The sequence below is a fragment of the Aquarana catesbeiana genome, linkage group LG07, assembly GCF_042186555.1.
Source record: "Aquarana catesbeiana isolate 2022-GZ linkage group LG07, ASM4218655v1, whole genome shotgun sequence".
NCBI lineage: Eukaryota > Metazoa > Chordata > Amphibia > Anura > Ranidae > Aquarana > Aquarana catesbeiana.
The window spans coordinates 285,025,095-285,049,168 of NC_133330.1; the positions used below are offsets into that span (position 1 = coordinate 285,025,095).

Sequence of the window (24,074 nt, forward strand, 5' to 3'; positions counted from 1 at the left end):
TTATATCCAACTATATAGTTTAGACCACAATGAGGGACAAACGAGGAGGAAAAGGGGACAGAGGGACATTGCTTCAAATCAGGGACAATTGAGAGCTATGTAAAAGTGGTGTCCTCCATCTAGTTTGTAGTATGGAAGAGCTGTGTAAAGCTCAAGACTGAATGGATAGAACTAGAAATTCTTTGACAGGTGAATCTGCTCCCGTATTTATATTTCGACTGTGTTTTAGATGTTTGCTTGAAGTTCAGTTTTACGCTGTAATTGCACAATAACTAAATGGGATTTTTAACTTTGCTTCCATGTGACCAACCCCCCCCCCCCCACTCACCAACTATAGACTGCAGCTTTGCTGCTTCTGGTTATATTCTGCTGAGCTGAAGAATCTGCTTTCAGCTACCACTATGGAAAAGGCTTGGAAGACAAAGAGGGAATTGCGAATTCTGATTATGGCAGAGCTGCGTTGGGTGGCAGCTGAGCAGCACAGCCAGATGTAAACAGAAACTAAAATGTTGCAGGCCATAGTGGAGAATACAAAAACACCACAAAGGAATATGTACCTACAAAGGCTACCAATTCAATGGAAATTGTAGTTTATTGGACATACATATATCAAAATAGTATATACACTCCCAGGTCACCAGAACTAGTGTCCCTATTGGAAGAGTTCCCCTCCACTATTTTTTTGGGGACAACCCAAAATTTGTGATTTTCTTTTACTTTCACTTTAAAGCCACATACACACAATCTGATTTTCCGCCTGGAATTGTGTGATGACAGGCTGTTGGCGGAAAATCCGACCATGTGTATGCTCCATCAGAAAATTGTTGTCGGATTTTCTGCACACAAATGTTGGATAACAGGCTTTAAAATTTGCCATGGACATAAATGTCTGTTGTCTGATTTTACGAGCGTGTGTACACAAGTCCGTCGGACAAAAATCCAAAGTACAAACACGCATGCTCAAAAGCAAGGACGAGCTGGAAGCGGTCGGTCTTGTAAACTAGAGTTCATAATGGAGAATTAACATTCGTGACGTGGCAAATTATGAAATCTCGAAATGCAGCGCACAATTCTCTTCTTCTTTAATGGGATAATAATGAAGCTGCTTTGCTGGTGATACTGATGGAGTTATTGCAAACTCTTTTTCAAAGGCTTTTTTTTTCTAGTGGTATCAGGAATAATATTATTATGCTTTTTTTTTTTTGGGGGGGGGCATGTTACCACAACACCATTATCCCGTAACCAACTATGTTGGTGTCCCTTGTCAATTTTACATTGTATTTTTTAAATGTAACTGCCTACTCCCAAAATGTCATTTGAAGTAAAACACATAGCCAAGTATTATTCTACACAATTGACATGCTATCTGCCAATAGAACTTAACCAAAAGTGCATTCTATGCATCCAAAAATATAGAAAATATAACAAATCAAATCATTATTATTCAACCAAATAATAAAATAAAAGCCTTATGCATGTGTCCTGCTTCTTAATATAGGGGTTCAACATTGCCAAGAGTTGGTGAAAGCAGGGATCCGTCATCCAGAGATAATTCCAAAAAACATCTGGATTATTCTCCTGGAGCTCCCGCAGCAAAGGCATATGACATAATTAGTCACGATTAATAAAGCAAACAATTTTTGGTCCAAGAACTCCTCCTCCTCCTGTTCCTGGACTGGCCTTGGGTCAAAGCAATAACTCCAAGGCCAATAATAAATAACACGTTATCTCCTCCGATTCCGCAACATGTCTGGTTGACGAACGGACAGAAATGAACTGAAAAGCACAAAATGAAAAGCGCAAACTGAAAAGCACTAAATGAAAAGCACAAATCAACACTCACCAAACTTCTACCAACACGAAATTAGCAGAAGGAGCCCAAAGGGTGGCGTTAAGAGCTGAAAAACCACATAGTACCTCAGTACGTTCCTGTTTGTTGGCTTGGCCGACAATTCCTTGCCGTTCATATGCAAGACAAAATCCAGGCACACGCCTTCGGACAAAAGTCCGAGGTTTTGTCTTTGGAAAATCCAAATGTGTGTACGAGGCTTTAATGATATCGGTTAAAAGGACAAATAAAAAGGGTGAATCTCCTTAACAGGTGCAAAGACAGCAATAAAACCACGACAAGCATTCTAATCCCTCTCTACTCTATCCAAAACTAAAAAAAAAGTTTTGTCTTTAGTTATACTTTAAACTTAGGAGTGCTTAGAAGGAACAAAACATTAGGCTGACTGCAGCCTAAGTGCTCACTGCAGATCACAAAAATACAAAAGCACTGACTGCAAATTTAATATTAATTATCATGGGAAAATTTTACATGAATGAAGGAGCCTCTGGTTGTCTCTGAAAATCGATACAATAATCAGCCATGAGAAATTCAACACTCTGCTGGGTCCCTTCTTTGGCAGGCTTCCCATTCTCACCCTCCTTTGTAGTACAGAGGCGTACATTTGTCTCCCGTCTGTAAATACCAATATTATTTCGGATGTAAGCATAGGTAACACACAGCCATGATCTGACTGAATAGTTTATTAAGGGGCATCAGAAAGTGTTGACCTGATTATATGGTGCGTTATTGTATTCTTGACAGCCGTGACTGCCTTTGCCGGTACAATATTGTAAGGATTGCAGGGCTGGTGTAAATTGTCTTTATTGCAAAATGCGGTGAATCAGGCACCTAAGAGAAACTTCAGCGGAGCAAGACACCAGCCCATTTATCAAGGCCCAGGATCAGCCACCTCGTTATAATACAGACTTCGCCGTTCACTTAGTGAACATCTCGGGTGATTGATGACCTGGTGACTAAAAGTTGCTCACCCAGATTGTCAGGGAAAAGATTTATCTGAAAATCTAAGAAGACTTTAATTTGTTTTTAGCAGTTTTTTTTCAACCACCCTTGATATTTCCTCTTCCCAAATTATATATACATTTTCACATTACCAGAAGATCTGCACCGCAACAACACTGGCAAATATGACTGTATTCAGTGACATCGACAGGTGTTATAAATCAGTGCTGTGGAGTTAATTTCATTTCTGCTCCCTCTTTCTGCTGTCAGAGGTGTCTGAAGTGAAATTACATTAGTGTCTCTTATTCATTCTCAGCATCAAATCACATCTCTACATTACAACTTGCTAAACATATTAAATTGGTTAACTGCACTTGTGAAGATAATTATGCCGAAATAGAAAACAGGGAATTTCAAAGTATGGGTTAGATTGATTTTAATTGTTCACCTAAGTATAATAATGGCTTTCTAATGAGAGGGGACTGGCGTGATAACTTCAAGGAGAGAGGGAGAGCAACAGATCAGTGCCACCAGGAGGTCATCATAACCTGGAGGAAATGCAAGAAATTGGTGAGCACTAATAATGACCTAATAAAACTAATCACTGACTGAAAATGTAATGAAAAAAAAACAAACAAAAAACATATATTGCTTTCAGATATGTAAAGTAGAACTATGGCCTCCTCAAATATACATATATCTATATGTGCAACAGCACTTAATTATACACTATATTGTCATAAGTATTGGTCCAAAAGCACTGGTCCAAATCATTTGGTAGAAGGGGGATTATGGTGTGGGGTTGTTTTTCAAAGGTTGGGCTTGGCCCCTTAGTTCCAGTAAAGGGAACTCTTAAGACGTCAGCATACCAAGACATTTTGGACAATTTCTGGTTCCAACTTTGTGGGAACAGTTTGGGGATGTCTCCTTCCTGTTCCAACATGACTATACACCAGTGCACAAAGCAAGGTCCTTAAAGACATGGATGAGCGAGTTTGGGGTGGAGGAACTTGACTGGCCTGCACAGACCCCTGGACTCAACCTGATAGTACACCTTTGGGATGAATTGGAGTGGAGACTACAAGCCAGGCCGTCTCATCCAACATCAGTGCCTGGCCTCAAAAATGTGCTTCTGAAAGAATGGTCAAACGTTCACATAGACACACTCCTAAACCTTGTGGACAGCCTTCCTAGAAGAGTTGAAGCTGTTATAGCTGCAAAGGGTGGGCCAAATCAATATTGAACCCTACGGGCTAAGACTGGGATGCCATTAAAGTTAATGTGCCTGTAAAGTCAGGCGCCCCAATACTTTTAACAATATAGTGTAAGTATATCTGTACATGGTCTCCCTGCAAAGTCCCTTAAATCTTCTGCTAATCCTCCCAGTAATGTCCACCTAATGCAGATTCCTGTGATGGTGTGATAACGATGCTGAACCGCTCCTGAATTCAAAGCAGAATTGCCACTCTAAAGTAACCTGTGCCTGTTTGCACAATGGGATAAAAAAAATCTTGCAGGGGGCCTATCTATCAGCATTGTCACTGCTGATTCATAAGTCTGTAGCTTGTCAATCAGTACTTTGCCACACCTAACCCTGTCCACTGCTTTTAAGATCAGCAGCACTGCCTTAGTTGCTGAAACCCTCCCACTGTGAGCTGCAGTGTCTGGAAGAAGGAGCATATGAGACACAAATGGTGGATTTTGTTTACTCAGGGAGGGTAGAGGAATGTATTTAGTTTACGTAATGAAGCTTGTGCATCATATAGTAGTGGGATTTGGAATTTGTATAGACTGCCATGCAGGAGTCTTTAGATGTTCTTTTATTTGTTCAGTTCTGGTAGTTTGCTATAGACATGTGAAAATTGTCAGACAATTGCCGAAGTATATGAACTGAAAATCATTAGCATAAAGTGAAGATGTCTAGCCAACAACCTCATGCTACATGCAAATGTTTTGTTGCATCTGCTTTTAGGATAGAACTTTCTCAAAAAAATGCCCCACAAGTCTATTTTTAGGTTTGCTGGAGGAATACGTATTTGCAAGTGTTGGTGGGTCTAGCAAATATGCTTGAATTGTCAGTGATGTTAGGGTAGAGATGTTTTAATATCTTTTTTCAATTTGGAACGGTTGGGAGAGTCACAATCTATCACCACATAAAATACTGTGTTCTCCAACAGACTTTTAATTATAATATACTTCATATATTACCTTTCACTCATTCTTTCTTCACCGTCAGCTTACCAGTCATCTCAGTTGAGGTCTGAGTTTTAAGAATAATGCTATCATGTGTATCTAAGTCCAAGCACACAAATGTAATAGACTACAACTTTCTAGTCTCAAGAAGTGATGGCTTTCTACAGTAGTCCCAAGAAGTGGTGTCTTAAGGTGGCATTGCTCACCCACTGTACTAAATCTAGAGGGGGAAAAGCATTATCAACCCAGGACAGGAAGTGAGTTAGGATTACCGAACACCTCCTCTCTCCTTATCTAGAGGTGAGGTATTCTGTAGTCTACAATGAGAACTGGGAACAATGCTAATTAATAAGAAACAGCAGAGGCAAAGGGCACAGGAAAATTTCTGACAGAATCAACCAGTATTGTATGTGCTTATCAAACAGATATTACATAATAACCAAAAGTTAGCAAATATGTGAAGTTTATTGTTTGAGTTTATATATACTTTAAATGTAATATCAACTTTTTTTGTAATGATAGGGGTTGATTTACTAAAACTGGAAAGTGCAAAATTTGGTGCAGCCGTGCATGGTAGCTAATTGGCTTCTAACTTCAGCTTGTTCAATTAAGATTTCACACCTGGCTTCTACTAAATATAGATATCAAAATATACGCAAAAATCTTGGCCAACAGATTGCTCCCTTTGATTCCCGAACTTATTTCTGCAGATCAGGTGGGATTTGTTCCTGGAAGGGAAGCCAGGGATAACACTAGCCGTACTCTGAATCTCCACCATTGGCTCACATCTTCTAAGTCACAAGGGTTCTTACTCTCTCTTGATGCCGAGAAGGCGTTTGACAGAGTGGCCTGGGACTATATGCGGGAGATGCTGGTTGCTGTTGGCCTGGCGCCCTGCATGCTCTCACATGTACTAGCCCTGTATTCAAATCCCTCCGCCAAGGTAAAGGTTAATGGCCACCTGTCAAACGCCTTCTCCATCAGTAATGGGACACGCCAGGGATGTCCCTTATCCCCCCTAATTTATATTCTGACGCTGGAGCCCCTCCTCAACAAAATAAGATCCAACCCTGACATTGGAGGTCTGACTGTCGGTGGAAGGGTCGCAGCCTTCGCAGACGACATCCTTCTGTCCCTGAGCTCGCCCCGCATCTCTCTGCCCAATTTACTGAAAGATCTTGAGTTCTTTGGCACTTTGTCCAATCTCAAGATCAATCACTCAAAATCATATGCTTTGAATGTAACTCTTCCCGCTCAGGAGGTAATCCACTGTCGGGATGCCTTTCCTTTCCGATGGGAAGAGGAGGCGATCACTTATTTGGGAATCAAAATTACCGCATGGCTGTCAGACCTCTATATGTCTAATTTCCACATAGCGCTCACCAAAATTCAAAATCATTTTAAGGAGTGGATGGGCTTGAACGTTTCCTGGTTTGGCCGTTCGGCGTTAAAGTAATCTTGGCAGAATTATCATTTTAATTATCTCATGCAAACCATCCCTATCCACCTTCCTCCAGCCTTTTTCTCAGCTTATCGCAAAGCTTGTTCCACTTTTATATGGAAAAACTCTCCACCTCGCATAAAATATTCCCGCCTAACGACGCAGAAAAAGAATGGGGATATTGGCCTTCCAGACTTATATAGATATTAACTGGCATGCCACATTACTAGGATAGTAGATTGGAACATACACAGTACCAAAAAGATCTGGGTAGCCCTGGAAAAAACACTTATACCAGGTCCTCTACACTTACTTCCCTGGCTGTCTCACAAACCCTGGCCACAGAAGATTGTATCTCACCCCCTGATCTACCCCTCCTTGCTGGCCTGTAGAGGAGCAATGAAATCGGGATTGTCTGCCTCGGTGCCAGGTCCCCTAACTTCCCTAAGAGAAAATCCAGACTTTCCCCCGGGTGATTCCTGCTCCTACTTGCTACGCAAATGGCCACATGACGACGTCTTAACCCCTCATTTTTTCTCAGAGGGGTCCCCTCTCCCATTTGAAAGACTAGTCAACATGTCCAAGACTGCCTCTTTTCCCTTTTGGTCATATCGACAAATCCGCCACTTTCTCTCGTCTCAACCACACCAGTCTTGTTGGACCAAACAACTCTCTCCTTTTGAATCCCTTTGCCACTACAAAACACAACAAAGGCACTTAATTTCCACCATCTACGCCCTCCTTTCATCTGCATTAACCTCCCCCCCGGCATCATCACAGATGGCCTGGGGCAAAGACTTTCAAACACCCCTCTCTACGGAAATGTGGGACACCATCTACGAATACGCACACAAATGCTCACTAAATGTGGCCATCCAAGAAAATGGCTACAAAATTGCCACAAGGTGGTATAGGATCCCTTCTCGGCTTCACAAATTTTCCCCCTCTATCCCTAACACATGCTGGAGGTGTGGCAAGCAGGAAGGGACGATGCTCCACATATGGTGGGACTGCGAACGCTTTCAACCCTTCTGGAGGGAAGTCAGTGAAATCATTTCACATGTCACTACAGATACCCTGGACTACACCCCCGCACAATTTCTTCTACATCACACCTCTTTATCCAAAAAAACATACTATTAGTCTCTGGCTATGCATTTGGTGAATGCCGCCAGATTATGCATCCCAGTGCATTGGCGTTCCACACCCCCCCCGTCGATTGGAGAGTGGTACAGAAGAATTTCTAAAATAAAAGAGATGGAAGAATTGATCCATATTTCACAAGAAAGAACACATAAATTCTCTTTCACTTGGGCGTGCTAGAATCACTTTGTGACTACTGAACGCTATCACCAGCATGCACTGTAAAAGGTGGTACGTGAACTCTAACCCTAACTGTGGACTCTTGTTGGTCGGTGGGATGTGGGGGGGAGTGGGCCCTCCGAGGGGTGTGTTCTACGGCACCTGTTCGAGCTCCCCCTTTCTTCTCTGATCCCTTCCTCCTCATTCCTTTTTTTTTCCTTGTTGTCCCTTTCTCCCTTCCTGCTTTATTTTCTTGATCTTACCCTTTTTGCCCTTCCCTCTCCTTCCTCTCTTATACCCCATGTTCTTTCTCCTCAACTTCGGCCTCCTACCTGGTAGCAGATCATTATAACCACGTCTTAACATGGCCCGACACAGATGCTCTCAAGGGTACTTCACTTAAAAGAAATGAACTGGGACCAGCCGTATCAGCTATCTCCTTGCCTTGGTTGGGCTTAACCGCTCAGGGGGGAGGAGGGGGGGAGGGAAAATATGAATAATGATCCTCCACCCCACATCTACTACATTATGCATATCTGGTTGTGTTGCCGGTACTTTATTATCATAACCTATATTGGATGTACCCTGCATTTCTTTTGCTTCCATACCCTGCCTGTTAATTGTATTTCCGTGTCATTTGATTTGAATCGTAACTTGCTCTTTTAATGCTAAATAAAATCTTTATGGGAAAAAAAAAAGGGAAAAGGAAAAAAGAAAAGATTTCACACCTGGAAGCTGATTGGTTTACAATGCAAAGCTGCACCAGATTTGCACCATGCAGTTTTAGTAAATCAACCCCATAATGTATATAATGAGAAACAGAAAAAAAGTATTCTACAATATGCTATAATGGCCTGCCCACCATAAACTCATTTCTACATTTTGGTTGATCCTGGCAGGTTCAATCACCCAATAGCTCTTTGTACTTCTTGGGGACTTGTTGCCTCATGTGATTTGTCAATATACATGAGTTTCCAGGCCCGCCCACCTACTACAGCTCTTTTAATAGGAGGGCTCACACCTTTAGTGCTTACCCCCCAAGGAGCCACTGATGTATGGGTCTCCTGGTTCCAGATGACAATGACCTTTCTGGCACTGCCATACACTCTGGCACACCAAGGATAAATAGGGAGGATTTATTTGGGAAATAGTCCCAACAAGGCAACAAACATAGTATGGCAATAGCAATGAACACTAATGCCCCGTACACACGGTCGGACTTTGTTTGGACATTCCGACAACAAAATCCTAGGATTTTTTCCGACGGATGTTGGCTCAAACTTGTTTTGCCTACACACGGTCGCACAAAGTTGTCGGAATTTCCGATCGACAACCACGCGGTCACGTACACCACGTACGACGAGACTAGAAAAGGCCGGTTCAGAACCAAGCGCGGCACCCTTTGGGCTCCTTTTGCTAATCTCGTGTTAGTAAAAGTTTGGTGAGAGACGATTCGCGCTTTTTCAGACTCGTGGCTTTCAGATCGTTTTCTGCCGTTCAGTTTGTGCTTGTGGGTTTGTATTTGCTCTTCAGTGCGTGCAGTCAGTTCGTATCGGAGTTTTCTGTGCGATCTTGTCCGCTCGTTGCTGTTTTTCAGGTCGCTCTTCACAGACCTTGCTTTTCTTCAGTGCGTTCTGTTACTTCGTTCTGAGCAGCCGACCGTTTTCTAGCCATGTTTCGTATGCGTACTCCTCGTACAGTTCGTGCTGTGCGGGGGGCTTGGTGTTGGGGTCCTGACCTTGACACAAGTCCAGTCCATGAACAGGGCGAGGAGGAGTTCATAGACCAAGAATTGGTTGCTTCAGCGTGACCAGTTCTGTCATATGCCTTTGCTCCGTGAGATCCGTGAGAATAATCCTGATGATTTCAGGAACTTTCTCAGGATGACGGACCCCGTATTTCACCGTTTGTTGGCTTCGCTGACCCCCTATATCAGCAGGCAGGATACCTGCATGAGGCAAGCCATCACTCCGGAGCAGAGGTTGGTCGCTACCCTGCGGTATGTGGCGACAGGGAGAAGCCTGCAGGACCTCAAGTTCTCGACAGGCATCTCCCCCCAGGCTCTTCTTTGTGGACATTTACTGCTTGTATTTGTTTTAGCTGACCCTGACAGAAATGTGTGGAGTCCAGAAAATGTCGTGATTGTGTAACCTTATACAAAGCACTGTTGGCTGTTATTTACTAAATGCAAAGACACTTTTCACTACAAGTGCACTTGCAACTGCACTGAAACTGCACTTGTAGTGCAAAGTGGATTTGCCCTTAGGAAATTACCCCCATTTTCTCATCAAACAACAATTACATCACCCCAAAAGTGTTGTAGCGTTGAGACAATAATCCACACATTCTTGATGAACAATCTTTTTAATACCTGCACAATCACATGTGCATTTACCAAAGGTTTTTCTGACAAACCAACATGTTTGTTGTATACCAATTTTTGTGGTGTCATTATCCAAAATCAAAATGTGCATTTTATAGAAAACAGGCCTGTGTAAAACCCACAAGAAAGACACAAATCTTGATCTTACAAAGTTCACATTTGGTAGAACTTGAAGGCAATATCAGACATGAGTATTTAGGAACTGTGTTTGATATTGCGTTCAGATGGGGGGAAATCACCCCTGGAAAAGCCAAATTTGGAAGATGCACACAAATTTCCCAATGTCAACATGTGCTATCTGCCATCACGGGGGATCAAGGGACGTGTTTTGGGGGAGAAAGCCCTTCCTCACCGTTACTTTATTATTGAGGAAGGGGTTGCACCCCCAAAACGCGTCCATTGATCTCCCGTGATGGCAGATAGCACATGTTGGCACACTGTGTGCATCCTCCAAATTTAGTTTTGGGAAAAATCACAAAAACATTTCGCACATTGTAGCAGACAAAAGAAGACAGTGATCTTGAGGGGCTTTAAACTCGCCCCAAAACATCAATAATGTTTTTATATTTTGGAATAACATCATTGATGTTTTGCTTGATGTTTTCCGATTGTAAATTACACCCCATGATCTCCCCGATCAGGATCTGGGCACTTTCGGATGTGAAAGGATCTTCATCCACAACCTCACGATCACCTAAAAAGAGAGGAAACCCAAAATAAATTAGGTCTAAAAAAAATGCCGCCATCCATCTCTTATCTGAGCCTGTGGTTGCAGACACTCACCTGTTGTGGTGACTAGTTCCACCACGTCTTCATCCTCCTGCTCATCTTGTGTTGGGGGGATTTCCCCTTCTTCCAGAGGGGGGGGGGGCTCTGGTCTCCTCGGATGAGGGGTGTCCTCCGAGTCTTTTCTCCCCTATGTAAAACAAAAATGGTATAATTAGCACACAGATATTTGATGGCAGAACTCTAAAGATGAAACATTGCTTGGAAGTAGGGTACAATTGTCTATTTTAGCAGAGTTCCAAGATGTAGCTTTTTTAGTGTCCTTTGTCAAGCTGCAATACTTTACCTGTTTTGTACAAGCTTCACAGATGGAGACCCCCCTATAGTATACACTGGAGCACCTGTGTGGCCCCCCTAATAAAAAGGGTTTTCTGGGGTCCCACACTAGTGCTCCAGTGCCCAGATGTGAAAACAGCTGCTCAGTGTCCTCTCCTTACACACAATCTAGTTTGCATTTCATTCTAGTAACAAAGCCATCTACACAACCCAATTCTTTGAAGACAAGTATAGGGCCTCAAAATGGTGGCCAAATGCATATGGGCTAAACAATGGTATTTTATAGTCCGAAAAAAAAATGTGTGATCCGAACGAATAATGTGCCCATGAACATGAAAGTTGCCATTTTAAATTGTACAACAGTTCCTAAAAGCACATGGAGCAGCACGAACGTAATAAACACAAGAACAATAGGAACACAGCACAACTACTTACTTTTTTGCAGCACTCTCTGGATCTTTCTGTACTGCTCATGTTCTCGTAATTTCAGGTCCGACCACCGCTTCCTGAGCTGATCTTTCGATCGTCGTACCCCGAATTTCTGGTGCAGACTTCTGACCACTTTCGGCATGATCTTGGCCTTTCGGACATTGGGGTTGGGGTAAGGCCCATACTTTCCATCATAGTCGGCCTTCTTCAGGATGTCCACCATTTCCAACATCTCCCCAAAGGACATATTTGAGTCCTTTAATCTCCTTCTGGATCGGGACGTTTCAGGCTCCGGCCTTTCCTCCTCCTCCTCCTCCTCGTTGCTGTAATTAGCACGATCCTGCTGTCTATCCGCCATGTGCTCTTCCTCCACTGCGCCGAACAAAAAGGGGCGGGGAATAGAATAGAAAGAACGTCAGGGGCGGGCGGAGTTATACGCATGCGTAGTGTGTATAAATCGTAACGCGCGCGTCTTACGTACGATCTGTGAGCGGAGGAAGGAGCATCGGAGACGCAGATCGTGCTAACGAAGGTAGGATCTAAACTTGGGCCTATACTGCTTCGAAATTGAAGCCTATATTGTAACAAGATTAGGGGAGTTTGGCCTGACATTAGGGTTTGTCTTGTGTTGTGTCTTGCAGAGAAAATGGATGGGTTCAACGACCACAATTTCCTGCCCCTGTTTATTGACAAGTACAGAGAGCTGCCCTGTCTGTGGCAGGTCAGACACCCCCACTATAACCACAAACAGAAGAGGCAGGCAGCGCTGGAGAAACTGCTGGAGTTGGTGAAGCCAGTGGTCCCCACAGCAACCATCCCTTATTTAAAAGCTAAAATTGGTGGCCTGAGGAGCACTTATCTTAGGGAGCGCAAGAAGGTCACAGATTCCCAGAGGTCCGGAGCTGCAGCAGATGACGTTTATGTCCCCAGGCTGTGGTACTATGAGAGACTGCGATTTCTGTCAGACCACACTGAAGTCAGGGAATCCCTCTCTACTCTTCCTTCCACGCTTCCTTCCACACCAGCTGAGGCTTCTGATGTCCAACCTAGGCCTTCCAGCCAGGAAGAAGTGGAGGAGCCAGGCTGGAGTCAGGTATAGCATTCTTCTACAGATTTCTGGGCAATAAATAAATGATGTTTACTAGATGTTATTATTGATCACTAATTGCTGCTTGAAAGTGTTTTACATATCAATACACAGTAGTGGGCACCCAAAATTGGGACAAGAATGCAAAATGCTGGGCTCAGAAGGATAGTCTGTTATATTTGTTAACATTGAATTTGCAGCAGTCAGGAGGTGAAAATTGTGTGTGATTGATGAAAACAATACTAAAACTATGTCCCTTTTTCATACACAGGAAGACCTCAGCCAGGAGGAGGCTGTGGAATGTGGCAGTCAGGAGGAGGCGGGGATTAGTGGCAGCCAGGAGGAGGCGGGGCTAAGTGGCAGCCAAGAGAAGCCAGGGACAAGTCGCAGCCTGACTGAGTCTCAGGTCCCTCCCCTCCGCCTGCCATATAAAAGGGCCAGGAAGGCCACTCCCAGTCCTGTGCAGGATTCAGCGTACAGGCTGATCCAGGAGGCTTCGGCGTCCCTCAGAGCCTTCCCCAGTCCTGAAGAGGCCTTTGCCTGCATGGCTGCCACCAAATTGCAGGGCATGCAGGAGGGCCAACGCAAGATTTCTGAGGACCTGATTTATAAAGTCCTTCGTAAGGGGGAGAGTGGGGAACTGACACCCAAGACGGATGTCATTGAGATGGACCATCCTCCTCCTCCTCCTCCTCCTGCTGCCACAACTCCACCACCACAGCCAAAGGCTGGAAGGAAGCGTGGAAGGAAGACCAAAGAGTGATTGCCCTGGGTTCAGTCTGGTCTGACAGAAGATGCAGTCTCTCGTATGACCACAGCCTGTGGACACAGATGTCATCTGCTGCTTTCCGGATCTCTGGGACTTCTGGACCACACTGCCCTCCCTTAGATATGGACTCCTCAGGCCACCAATTTTGCTTTTAAATAGTTGATGTCTGCCCTGGGGGTCCAAGGCTTCGCCCACTTCTGCAGTTTCTCCAGCGTTGCCTCCCTCTTTGTTTATAGTTGTGACCCCTTAATAAAATATTTTTAGGTAAATTCTACTCTCCTGTGTGTGTTTTCATCCAAAAAGGACAGTTTGTTGGTGAGTATTCAGGTACATTTCTAAAGTACAATGTGAAATTAACAAGGGACAACAACACCAAACAATCTCCTCCTACAGATTAAATAGAACAACATATCAATGGTGTTGTGGGAACTTGTCACAAAAAACACACAAACATTTTCGGGAGTACAAATCAAAATCACCAAAAAAAAAAAAAATAAAAAGAGAAACACAAAAAAAGATTCTACATTAAAGTAAAAAAAATAAAAAATAAAAATATGTTGTCAGATGTGAGAAATCAAAATATATTGAGGGAATCCCGATAAATAGTAATGAAAAAAGTTTGTGAGAAGTGTGTGTGAATATGAGCATCAAAACGACTTAATTCTTGTCACATTATAAAGAAGAAGAGAGTGCGCTGTATTAAACCATTTTGAACATTGCAGCGTGACGAAAGTGCTTTATCCATTACGAACGCTAAGTTTACCAGAACGAGCTGTCCCGTGTCGGAATTTCTTCTGAGCATGCGTGGCACTTTGTGCGTCGGAACAGGCCACACACGGTCGGAATTGACGCGATCGGATTTTGTTGTCGGAAAATTTTATCTCCTGCTGTCCAACTTTGTGTGTCGGAAAATCCGATGGAAAATGTCCGATGGCGCCCACACACGGTCGGAATTTCCGACAACACGCTCCGATCGGACATTGTCCATCGGAAAATCCGACCGTGTGTACGGGGCATAACAGATAATACACTGGCACAACACATCAAACAGTAATAGGGCCAAGTGTCTCTGTACCTGAACTGTGAAACTAGGATGCTCCAAACTAAAAGAGAAGTACTGTAAACTAAAGGTCCATCAGACTTTCCAAACCCCTCCCACTGGCTTGTGCAGTTTGTTCCAGCATTGAAGTGCTCAGGTTTACACAGATCCCACAGTACAGGGCATAAGTTCCCCAAACTGTATTTTAATGTAACTGTCTGTTAAAGAAGTGGGCAAGCAAGTTGTAGCCAATGGCCTCTCAACTCCAAGTTGTCTATGATTATGCATCCTCCTGCTCTCTAATATCCATAATCTGTGACACCAGCGATGACTCAGGTCCCCACATTTCTTACAGAACTGGTAATATAAGCAGCAACTCAGAACCTGGTAATGGCAATCTCTCACGGAATGGGTGACGCTCTCTTACAGCTGTGACCCCTATGTAGATATGGCAGCCCTGTGTCTTTCCCTCTCTGACACTCCAGCAGGTAGCTCTCCAATACAGCAGCCCACTCTGATGGTCACCTCTCACTTTTTCACACAAGATTGTCCTGAGCCTTGGCTTCTGCATACATTTTCCTCCTCTCTCTAGCACCCAGCCTCTGGGATTTGTAGACCCACACAGATCTATAACAGTGAGTCCAATCTCTCTGGGGTCCACCTCCCCCAAAAGTCTTTGCTACTCCCAGCAGTCCTCATGCAAGGGGGGTGTGGCCATTCCTGGCCAGGCTGCATTGCAGCCATTAACATTGTCTTCTATATCCTGGACAGTAGGTGGGCTCTCATCCAGCAACTGTAGCTCCAAATGCTCTCTCCCCACCCTCTGTCTGGAAAGCAGCTCCACACACTGCACTTGCAGCCCCAAAGGGGGTAATGACAGCTCCAGTGTGAGGGCAAGAGTGAAGGCAACAGTGGCAGTGTTGTAGGCCATGGCTACACTAGATCCTTAGTTTATTTTGCGTGAAATATATACAGTACACCTCTTTTATAGTTGGTACATCCCAGAACTTTAACAGATTGATTACTGGAGTCCTGAAGATATATAGAAAACCAGACTATGATTCAACTAGCTCTCAATAATTTGTAACTTATAAAGCAGTGTTGGGTACGCTTAGCTTTTAGATGTTAAGTGAAAATAATAACTTTGGATATTATATTTGTATCAAGAAATACATGCAAGGCACATCAGAAAGGTTGGCGATGCTGCTTTCATGACATCAAAGGCAAGTAATTTTTCAGCAGTTATGCAGCCTCTCTACAAGAAATTACATGTAGCCAACACCGCATCAGGAGTTAAGTGACACATATCATGAAAGCAGACATATTAATATCTTTGTCTGGGGGTGTCTCAGCTCTTGTGTTATATGCTTGAGAGCGTATCAGTTAAGAAGCAAGCTGACAAAAATTTGATTAAAAACTTGATAAATATGCGTCTTGCACTTAACATGACACTGGAAGAATGATAAGAGGAATTACAGGAGTTTAAGGTGTTTAAAAGGTTCTGTTTGTGAAAGATTGATTGGACGATGAGAACATCACAAGGAGGAAAACGTTGTACGTAATCGTTTACAATGATGGACAGTGGATAAGCCCTTGTCCTTCTAATCATTATACGTCCTTTTTTTTCTTACAGATTTGATCCCAGGAACGGAATATGGAATAGGAATTTCTGCTATTCGAGATAATCTCCACAGTGCCCCCGCAACAATGAACGCACGTACTGGTGAGTTATAGTCTGGCATTATGAGTGGCTATTTGTCTTATGCAGAATGTTAACTCCACATCCTGTTTTTTTGCAGTATTAAAGGGACACACAGATCAAACTTTAAGTATTGTATGTATTGAAATACATACATTAGACACAACCTATCAGCCTGTGTTTTTTCTTTTTTCCAGCCTGCTTTAGTACACTAGGCTATCCAGGTACATAAAATGTTGTTGGGAAACCTCTGGGAACACTTAGTAGTTTTAACCTCTTAGCCTGTGCTACCCTAGGCCTTGCAGTTTAGAACTTTCAATGTTGCTGGCCCCTGCTCTCTTAATACTGCTTTCCTGAACTTCCATTTGTTACAGAAAAGAGTTAACAGTGGACAATGAGTCTTCAGCCAGTATGTTAGTTTGGAGAAGGTGGGGGAGGAAGAAGCTGGGGAGTTCTTTGCCATCCTAGGCTATGGGGCCTTGAGTTTCTATTAATGTACACTGTGTATGGAGACCTAGGATGCTGCAAGAGAAAGAAGCCATCCTGAACCAGAAACCCTGGGGCAATGTCATAGCACCAGCTTAAACAGGCAAATAATAAAAGATAAAGAAGCTGCATAATCATTAGGTGATTAAACCCGCTGCTGAAAGTGCTTAGAAAACTGAGGGTTTAAAATAATTTTAATTCCAACTTCCGATTATGGGGGCCACCAGTCAATGACTCAGAAGCTTTGTTATGCATATCAAGAATCATTTAGAAAAAACTTATTTATGCACCTGCTCCACTTGCACTGAAATCCACATGCAGCAGACCATGTTGATCCAAAGGGTCTTGTACAGCTGCAAGAGAATACATGCCACAATAACAGTATGTAGCTAATATGGGAGTCAATAGCAATTGTAAGAAAAGTAGTAAGTATAATAAACTTATCAACATGGAAAATAGTAGTTAACATACATTGTCAATATGCACATTTTATGCATATATGCATAAAATAAGTGTGCGTTACTGCAATGCACAATTATGTGTATAGCCAGGGGGCCCGCAAAAGACACTTTTGTTAACATCTCAATAAAATAATTACATATCAGAGCATTGAATTGTCCATAAAATCTATGTAAATTTATTTTAAAGCTGCCATGTTTACAGAATCTTTTTTTTTTTTTTTTTTTTTTTTGCCTCTTCTGTCTCTGAAATCTTATGAGATTTAACAAACATAACTGCCTGGGGAAGAAAGAAGCTGAAATCATTAAATATTACATGTAAAGCAAATGTCAAAAATGGACCAATTGTTCTGAAATCTTTTTAATGACAAAGTGGAGTTGACAGGGCCAGAAACTTTTTAACTAACATAAAATAAATATTTTGTAGGTACTCTATAGGAAATTGTCACATAATGTAACAGTGAAGACTATTGAGATGTCTTGGATCTAATTTGTGATAATTCATCTCTGCATAGATTTCTTCAGAAATTCAAGACCTACAGTTATCCAAGCTGATATTTATTGAGTAATGTAGATGAGGATCACATCGAATTTATGTATTCCTTGTACAAAGACTGATTTTATCCTGGGCATGATGTAGAAGTATTATGCTGGAGCTGTACACGCAGGTGTATGGCCACACCAGCTAAAGAGTTATTATATCATAAATTTAGCACAACTAGGGCAAAAACATACAACACAAACATCCCCTGGGTACATTATCAAATTATATCACTCCACGTCATCTTGGGAATGATGTAGAAGTATTATGCAGGAGCTGTACCCCCAGGTGTATGGCGAAACCAGTTAAAGAGTTATTATATCATAAATATAGCACAACTAGAGCAAAAACATACAACACAAACATCCCCTGGGTTCAGTATCAAATTATATCATTCCACGTGTATAAAATTTGCTCTACATACCTTCAATTCTACTTTGTAATACAATGGGGTGGATTTAGTAAAACTGGAGAGTACAGAATCTGGTGCAGCTGTGCATGGTAGCCAATCAGCTTCTAACTTCAGCTTGTTCAATTAAACTTTTGCAAAAAAAAATCTGAAAGCTTATCGGCTTCTTTTCAGAGCTGCACCAGAATTTGCACTCTCTAGTTTTAGTAAATTAACCCCACAGTTCCAATAAATATGTAAGAATGGGATCGCCAAGTTTCCAGGCATTCCTGGAAGCTGATTAGTTATTATGGAGAGCTGCATCCGATTTTGCACTCTCCAGTTTTAGTAAATTAACCCTAATATATACCTGAAACAATAATAATCATGAAAGTCTCCATTTTTTTAATTTATTGTCTTCTTTATCTCCAAAAATTATTATCACTTTTGTTCCCCACACCTGTGCTCTCCTATCTCACTCACTGGAGTTGAGTGACCTTCAACTTGGTAAGGTTTTCAGAAGGAACTCTTTGCTCCATCTATACAGATATCTCCATATCTCCCAGGCAAAAGGCAAAAGTACTGTGAATGGTGTTTTACATTTAAAAATATTTATTAAAAAAAGTAAGATAATACCACTATTATGTGCTGTACCAACGCTGTATACGCCGCTTCATATGTTCCACCTTCCACATACATGCCTGATTTTGGAACCTCTCTCACCTTTGTCACGTCTGTAACTGTTACCTTTTCTTGCCTGTTGGCTGGATATACAAATGTGCTCCACTACTCAGCTTTCAAGCCCGGTCACTGCTTGACGTCTCTCACTGTCTCTCAGCTGCTCTGTATGTATACTGCTGATGCCGGCAATGTTTATGGACTGTGGTCTTACAGGTATCACCTCCTCCCAACATGTTTCATTATAAAGGTTTTATCGAAGGTTAGGCTCCTACTCCTTGAGAATGTCCTTATGACAAAATGCGTTGGGTGAAATATTCTTTTTGCTATCAGGGCAAATCAGTGCATACTTCAAAGTAACCCTTTTATATATTTTATAATATCGAAAGTAAAAGCCTCTTTTATACAATCCTCTAAAACTGTTTTAATTTTGTTGCTAAGGGTTTGACTTCCTTGGCTTCAAGGAAATCCCCCTCAAATCCACTATCCCTGCGTCTAATGAGAATGCTTCAGTGACCAATAAGGACACTATCATTGGACAAATAAATGATGAGCGTGTATTATTTCTAGAATAACTGAAGCCCAACCCTTAGTAACAAAGCAAGAACAGTTTCAGAGGGGTACACATACAGTATAGCTAATAAAGGTAATAATAAAGGTAATAAAAAGTTACTCTGTGGAAACTTCTCCTCAACAATAGTTATAGTTAATAGTTTATCCAGCTTTTAAGGGGTACTTTTACTTTTTACATTCTCCATTTTTTTGGAGAAGTATTATTTAATCTAAAATGACAAGCAGAAAAAACCCTGATGGGTCTTTTGAGGTACAACAATGCCATAGGACTAGAAAAGACTAATGAGGTTTCAAAGGTACCACAATATCATAGAGACTACAAAAAACTAACTGGACTTTTAAGGTACAACAGTGTCATACGACAGCATTGTTGTGCCTTCAAAGTCCCATTAAGTCTTTTTTCCTGCTTGTTGTTCTCTACAATGAAAGAATGTGGTACACCTCTATAGGGTAAGATTTCCTGGAATCCATACATAATTAAGAGTATGGATTCCAGGAAATCGTACCCTAGAGGGTTGTACAACATTCCTATACTGTATAGAAAAACAAGCAGAAAAATGACTAAGGGGACTTTTAAGCTACATCAATGCTGTCTTAGAACATTGTTGTACATTAAGACTCCATTCACACTTGCGCAACTTGTCATGTGACTTTGGACATCAAAGTTGCATGGCAAGTCCTGCCCCATGTTTTCCAATGATAACCATTCATATACAGTATGTGCGACATAAACTCGTAGCAACTTCAAAGAAGTTCATGCACTACTTTGGTCCGACATTCATGGAACTTAAGGGCCATAGAGTTCAATGTTATCCCTCAAAAGTTGCATTAAAGTCGTACCTGAATGTTTTACGTGCAACAATGAGTCCAACTTTGCAGAGGGACAAAAAGTCACATCCAAGTCGCACCCCTTCAAAGTTGCATCAAAGTTGCACCAATATTGCACTGTTTTGCACAACTCCCAGCTGTATGGGACTTGGAAAAGAAATATCCCACAGAACTCCTTACACTAATAGTGGCCTGTACTCCCTTAAGGTATCAAAGCACCCCACTGTCTCTTCTCTTCTGTAAAGGGAGGGGGGCGGTCAATTATTCATTCAGCCGCAGAATGGTTGGACTTCTTTCCACCAACTTCCTTCTGGCTTTGCTCAGTCTCTGGACAAAGATTCTTTGGTAGGCTTCCCAGCTAAGCCTAGCTAGGACCTCAATGTCTTCACAAGGGGTCTCCTCCTAAAGGACTTGACCCAGCAGCTCTGCCGCTGCTAGACCTCAGAATATTTATGCTCCCTACCTTCTAGGTACACCTCCCCAGGGATTGGCCGGAGTTTCATAAATATTCAAGCTGCCTGTCCTGCTCTCCCTCCAACACTCTAGAAGACAGGGGTAAGTAGAACAGCAACCTGAGACACACTAAGCAGTCCTAAGCAAATCAATCCCTGCTCAACTGTTTACCTAGCAGCCTACTCTGAACTAGGAGAATGCTACAGTACAATGACACATCGTATATGCTCCCACTTCTGGATTCATGTATATCAGTCATTTATAAATAGCACCAGTTGTGACTGGAGTAAATAATTTGTCTCCATTTTCAAAGCCAGAGGTCTTCATGAAACAGGCTGAAAGCATGTGGATTGAATGAATTGTCACAGTTTACATGTTTGTGACCCAGCTGAAGGCTCATTAAACCCTCAAACACTTTTACTCCGTCTAGCTCTGTTACATCCACACAATTCTCAGAGCAGATACAATCAGATTTTCTGATGTATGAAGTGTCATTTGAATTTTCAAAGCGTTGGGCTCCAGTGAAATCTCTGCTGAGCTACTGAGTGCCAGTGATTGAACTGCAGTTTCTAAATAATTTAGATATTTACTTGTATGTAGCTTACATTTTTTTCATCCTTTTTTGTGACATGACAGACAGTCCAGAGCTGGGAGAATCACAACGGCTTTCCCTCAATTCACAGAGGGGCTAATTTACAAGCATTCACTTATGTGCAGCATTTACAGTCAAGCACAGCAGCCAAGTACTGTATCTCCTTGACCTTTGTTTAATGGGAAAGAGTTATCATGTTTAGCAGTCTCTAACAACCAATCAGAATATACATATGATCTTATTAGAAAAGTAAAAACAATAAAAAAAAAAAAAAACAACGTTACATTGGCTCCTGTGGGTAGCTGAACATTGCTCTTTGCCTTGCTAAGTAAAAGTCACATCTCCCCTAGATTCAGTACTAATGACTTACAGTCTTATATCAGCAAGCTTAGGTCTGCATGAACTAAAATTCAATAATGATCTGTAATTGCTTTATTGAATGTTGAATGGCTGCATTATTTGTGAAAAAAGCCAGCATATTGGTAACACCAATTTTTATACAACAATTTGCAGCTTACCAGTCCTTAGATGTGCTGGCTGTGTTTTCTTTTTACAGGATTTTTTTTGTCTTTTGACCGGGGTGATCCTGCCAATAAAACGCCTTCTGTCCTAGGGAGACAACATTTACTGTATTATCTATAGAGAAGCAGTGTTGTCACCATAGCAAAGGATCACAGGCATCTTCTCTTCTTACATAAAATATATAAATAATATATAATATATAATAATATAGTAATGTAGCACCCTCTAGTGTGCTACTAGTGTCAGAGTAGGTAAAAGCATATTCTGACTCATGTTTAAACCCTGTAAGTCTATAATTGGGTCAGAATTACTAGAGTTCAGGGCAGCATGACTAATACAGGCAGCTCTCTGTTGCCTCCCCCTGGTGGATGATGGAGAATGTTGGAGAATGTTCTGGAAGCTAGAGGGCAGAAGCTAAGAGGGTTGTCCTGCATATTTAGGGGCCCTTAGCTAATCCCCAGGAGGTGGGCCTGCAAGGGGACTAAGTGAGCCCTTAAATAGAAAGGAGTCATGCTGGGCAGGGGAGTTGGGTGAAAGATGGAGATGCAGTGCTAAGGAGGCTGTCGGTGGCTCTTGAGGTGAATCCCCTAGTCTGGGGAGGTGCTCTGCCTCAGGCCAGGGCTCAGGTGCTGGCCTGGAAGGATCCTATCACAGGAGAAGTTGGAAGAAGGCTTTCCTGAGAGGCAGCAAGAGCAAGGAGGGCATTGCGAGTACTACAGCATGGTGCAGGGACAGCAGTGTGCTTAAGTTTACTATAGCCTTGCCCTGGGAGAACTCCAGAGTGTCAGTCGAGTAGACTGTTGAAGAGAAGCAGCCAGGTGGGCTGGTGAAGAGGCAGCCAGGTGGGCTAGCATTTTCTGCAGTAGTAGAGCTGGGACCAGTGTCTACAGAGGAGTTGGAGGTACTTGGGGATGCAGTTCACAACACATTGTGCTACTTACTAGAGGAAATGAGAGTTACTAGCTTATAAGAGGCTGTTGCTAATCTAACAGAGACTGTTGGCCTGTACAGAGTAATCAATTGGAGCTGTACAGAAGAATCAATCCGAGTTGAATATAGGGAGGAAGTTGTCCCTGTTTTTTCACTTTCAAGTTGGGCATCCCATAATGCATATTTCCGTCCAAGTTATTACCCCCTAATAAAAACACAAAAGCAAACCTCAAGGACTGTTCACTGTGTCTGGATAAAAGCTGAAAATGTTATGTGCCAGGCTGTGCAGCAGTGGGGAACCCTGTCACCTGCAACCCTTACGGGGATCATGCTATATTTGGGGGCTCGTTTCTGGGGTTTTTTGTCAAAGCTTAATTGAACAAGCTGACATTAGAAGCTGATTGGCTACCATGCACAGCTGCACCAGATTTTGCACACTCTGGGTTTAGTCATTAACCACTTACCAACCGGCCCATAGCCGAATGACGGCTGCAGGGCGGTTGGATAACTCTGGGAGGACGTCATATGACGTCCTCCCGGAATTCCCCTCTCGCGCGCCCCCTGGGGCGCGCACCCGAACACATCCGTGACCGCCGGGTCCAGAGGACCCGGCGCATCACGGATCCCGGTAAATGGCCGCTGATCGCGGCCGTTTACCATGTGATCGCGCCGTCAAATGACGGCGCGATCACATGTAAACAGACCGGCGTCATCTGATGACGTCGGTTCCTCTCCTCCCCTCCTGTGTACCGATCGGTACACAGTGAGCGGGGAGGGGGATGGATGGATGTCTGCAGCGCTGTGGGCTGGATGTGTAGTGCCCACAGCGCTGCACAGAGACATCCAGCCATCCATCCATCCATGCTCAGCCATCCCTCACTACTCTGCAATGCTGTGCAATACTCTGCAATACCCCCACAATACTCTGCAATGCTGTGCAATACTCTGCAATACCCCCACAATACTCTGCAATGCTGTGCAATACTCTGCAATACCCCCACAATACTCTGCAATGCTGTGCAATACTCTGCAATACCCCCACAATACTCTGCAATGCTGTGCAATACTCTGCAATCCCCCCACAATACTCTGCAATGCTGTGCAATACTCTGCAATACCCCCACAATACTCTGCAATGCTGTGCAATACCCCCACAATACTCTGCAATGCTGTGCAATACTCTGCAATACCCCCACAATACTCTGCAATGCTGTGCAATACTCTGCAATACCCCCACAATACTCTGCAATGCTGTGCAATACTCTGCAATACCCCCACAATACTCTGCAATGCTGTGCAATACTCTGCAATACCCCCACAATACTCTGCAATGCTGTGCAATACTCTGCAATGCCCCCACAATACTCTGCAATGCTGTGCAATACTCTGCAATGCCCCCACAATACTCTGCAATGCTGTGCAATACTCTG

At 42.8% G+C, this 24,074-nt stretch overlaps 1 protein-coding gene across 3 annotated transcripts in view; it reads left to right on the top strand.

Moving 5' to 3' along the window:
- TNR (tenascin R) overlaps window positions 1-24,074 on the top strand; it is a 932,265-nt gene that overhangs the window by 747,143 nt on the left and 161,048 nt on the right. For all 3 annotated transcript variants that reach the window (XM_073593414.1, XM_073593413.1, XM_073593415.1), the window contains one exon: window positions 16,130-16,219. In XM_073593414.1, coding sequence (XP_073449515.1) covers window positions 16,130-16,219 — 90 coding nt within the window. The remainder of the gene's footprint in view (window positions 1-16,129; window positions 16,220-24,074) is intronic.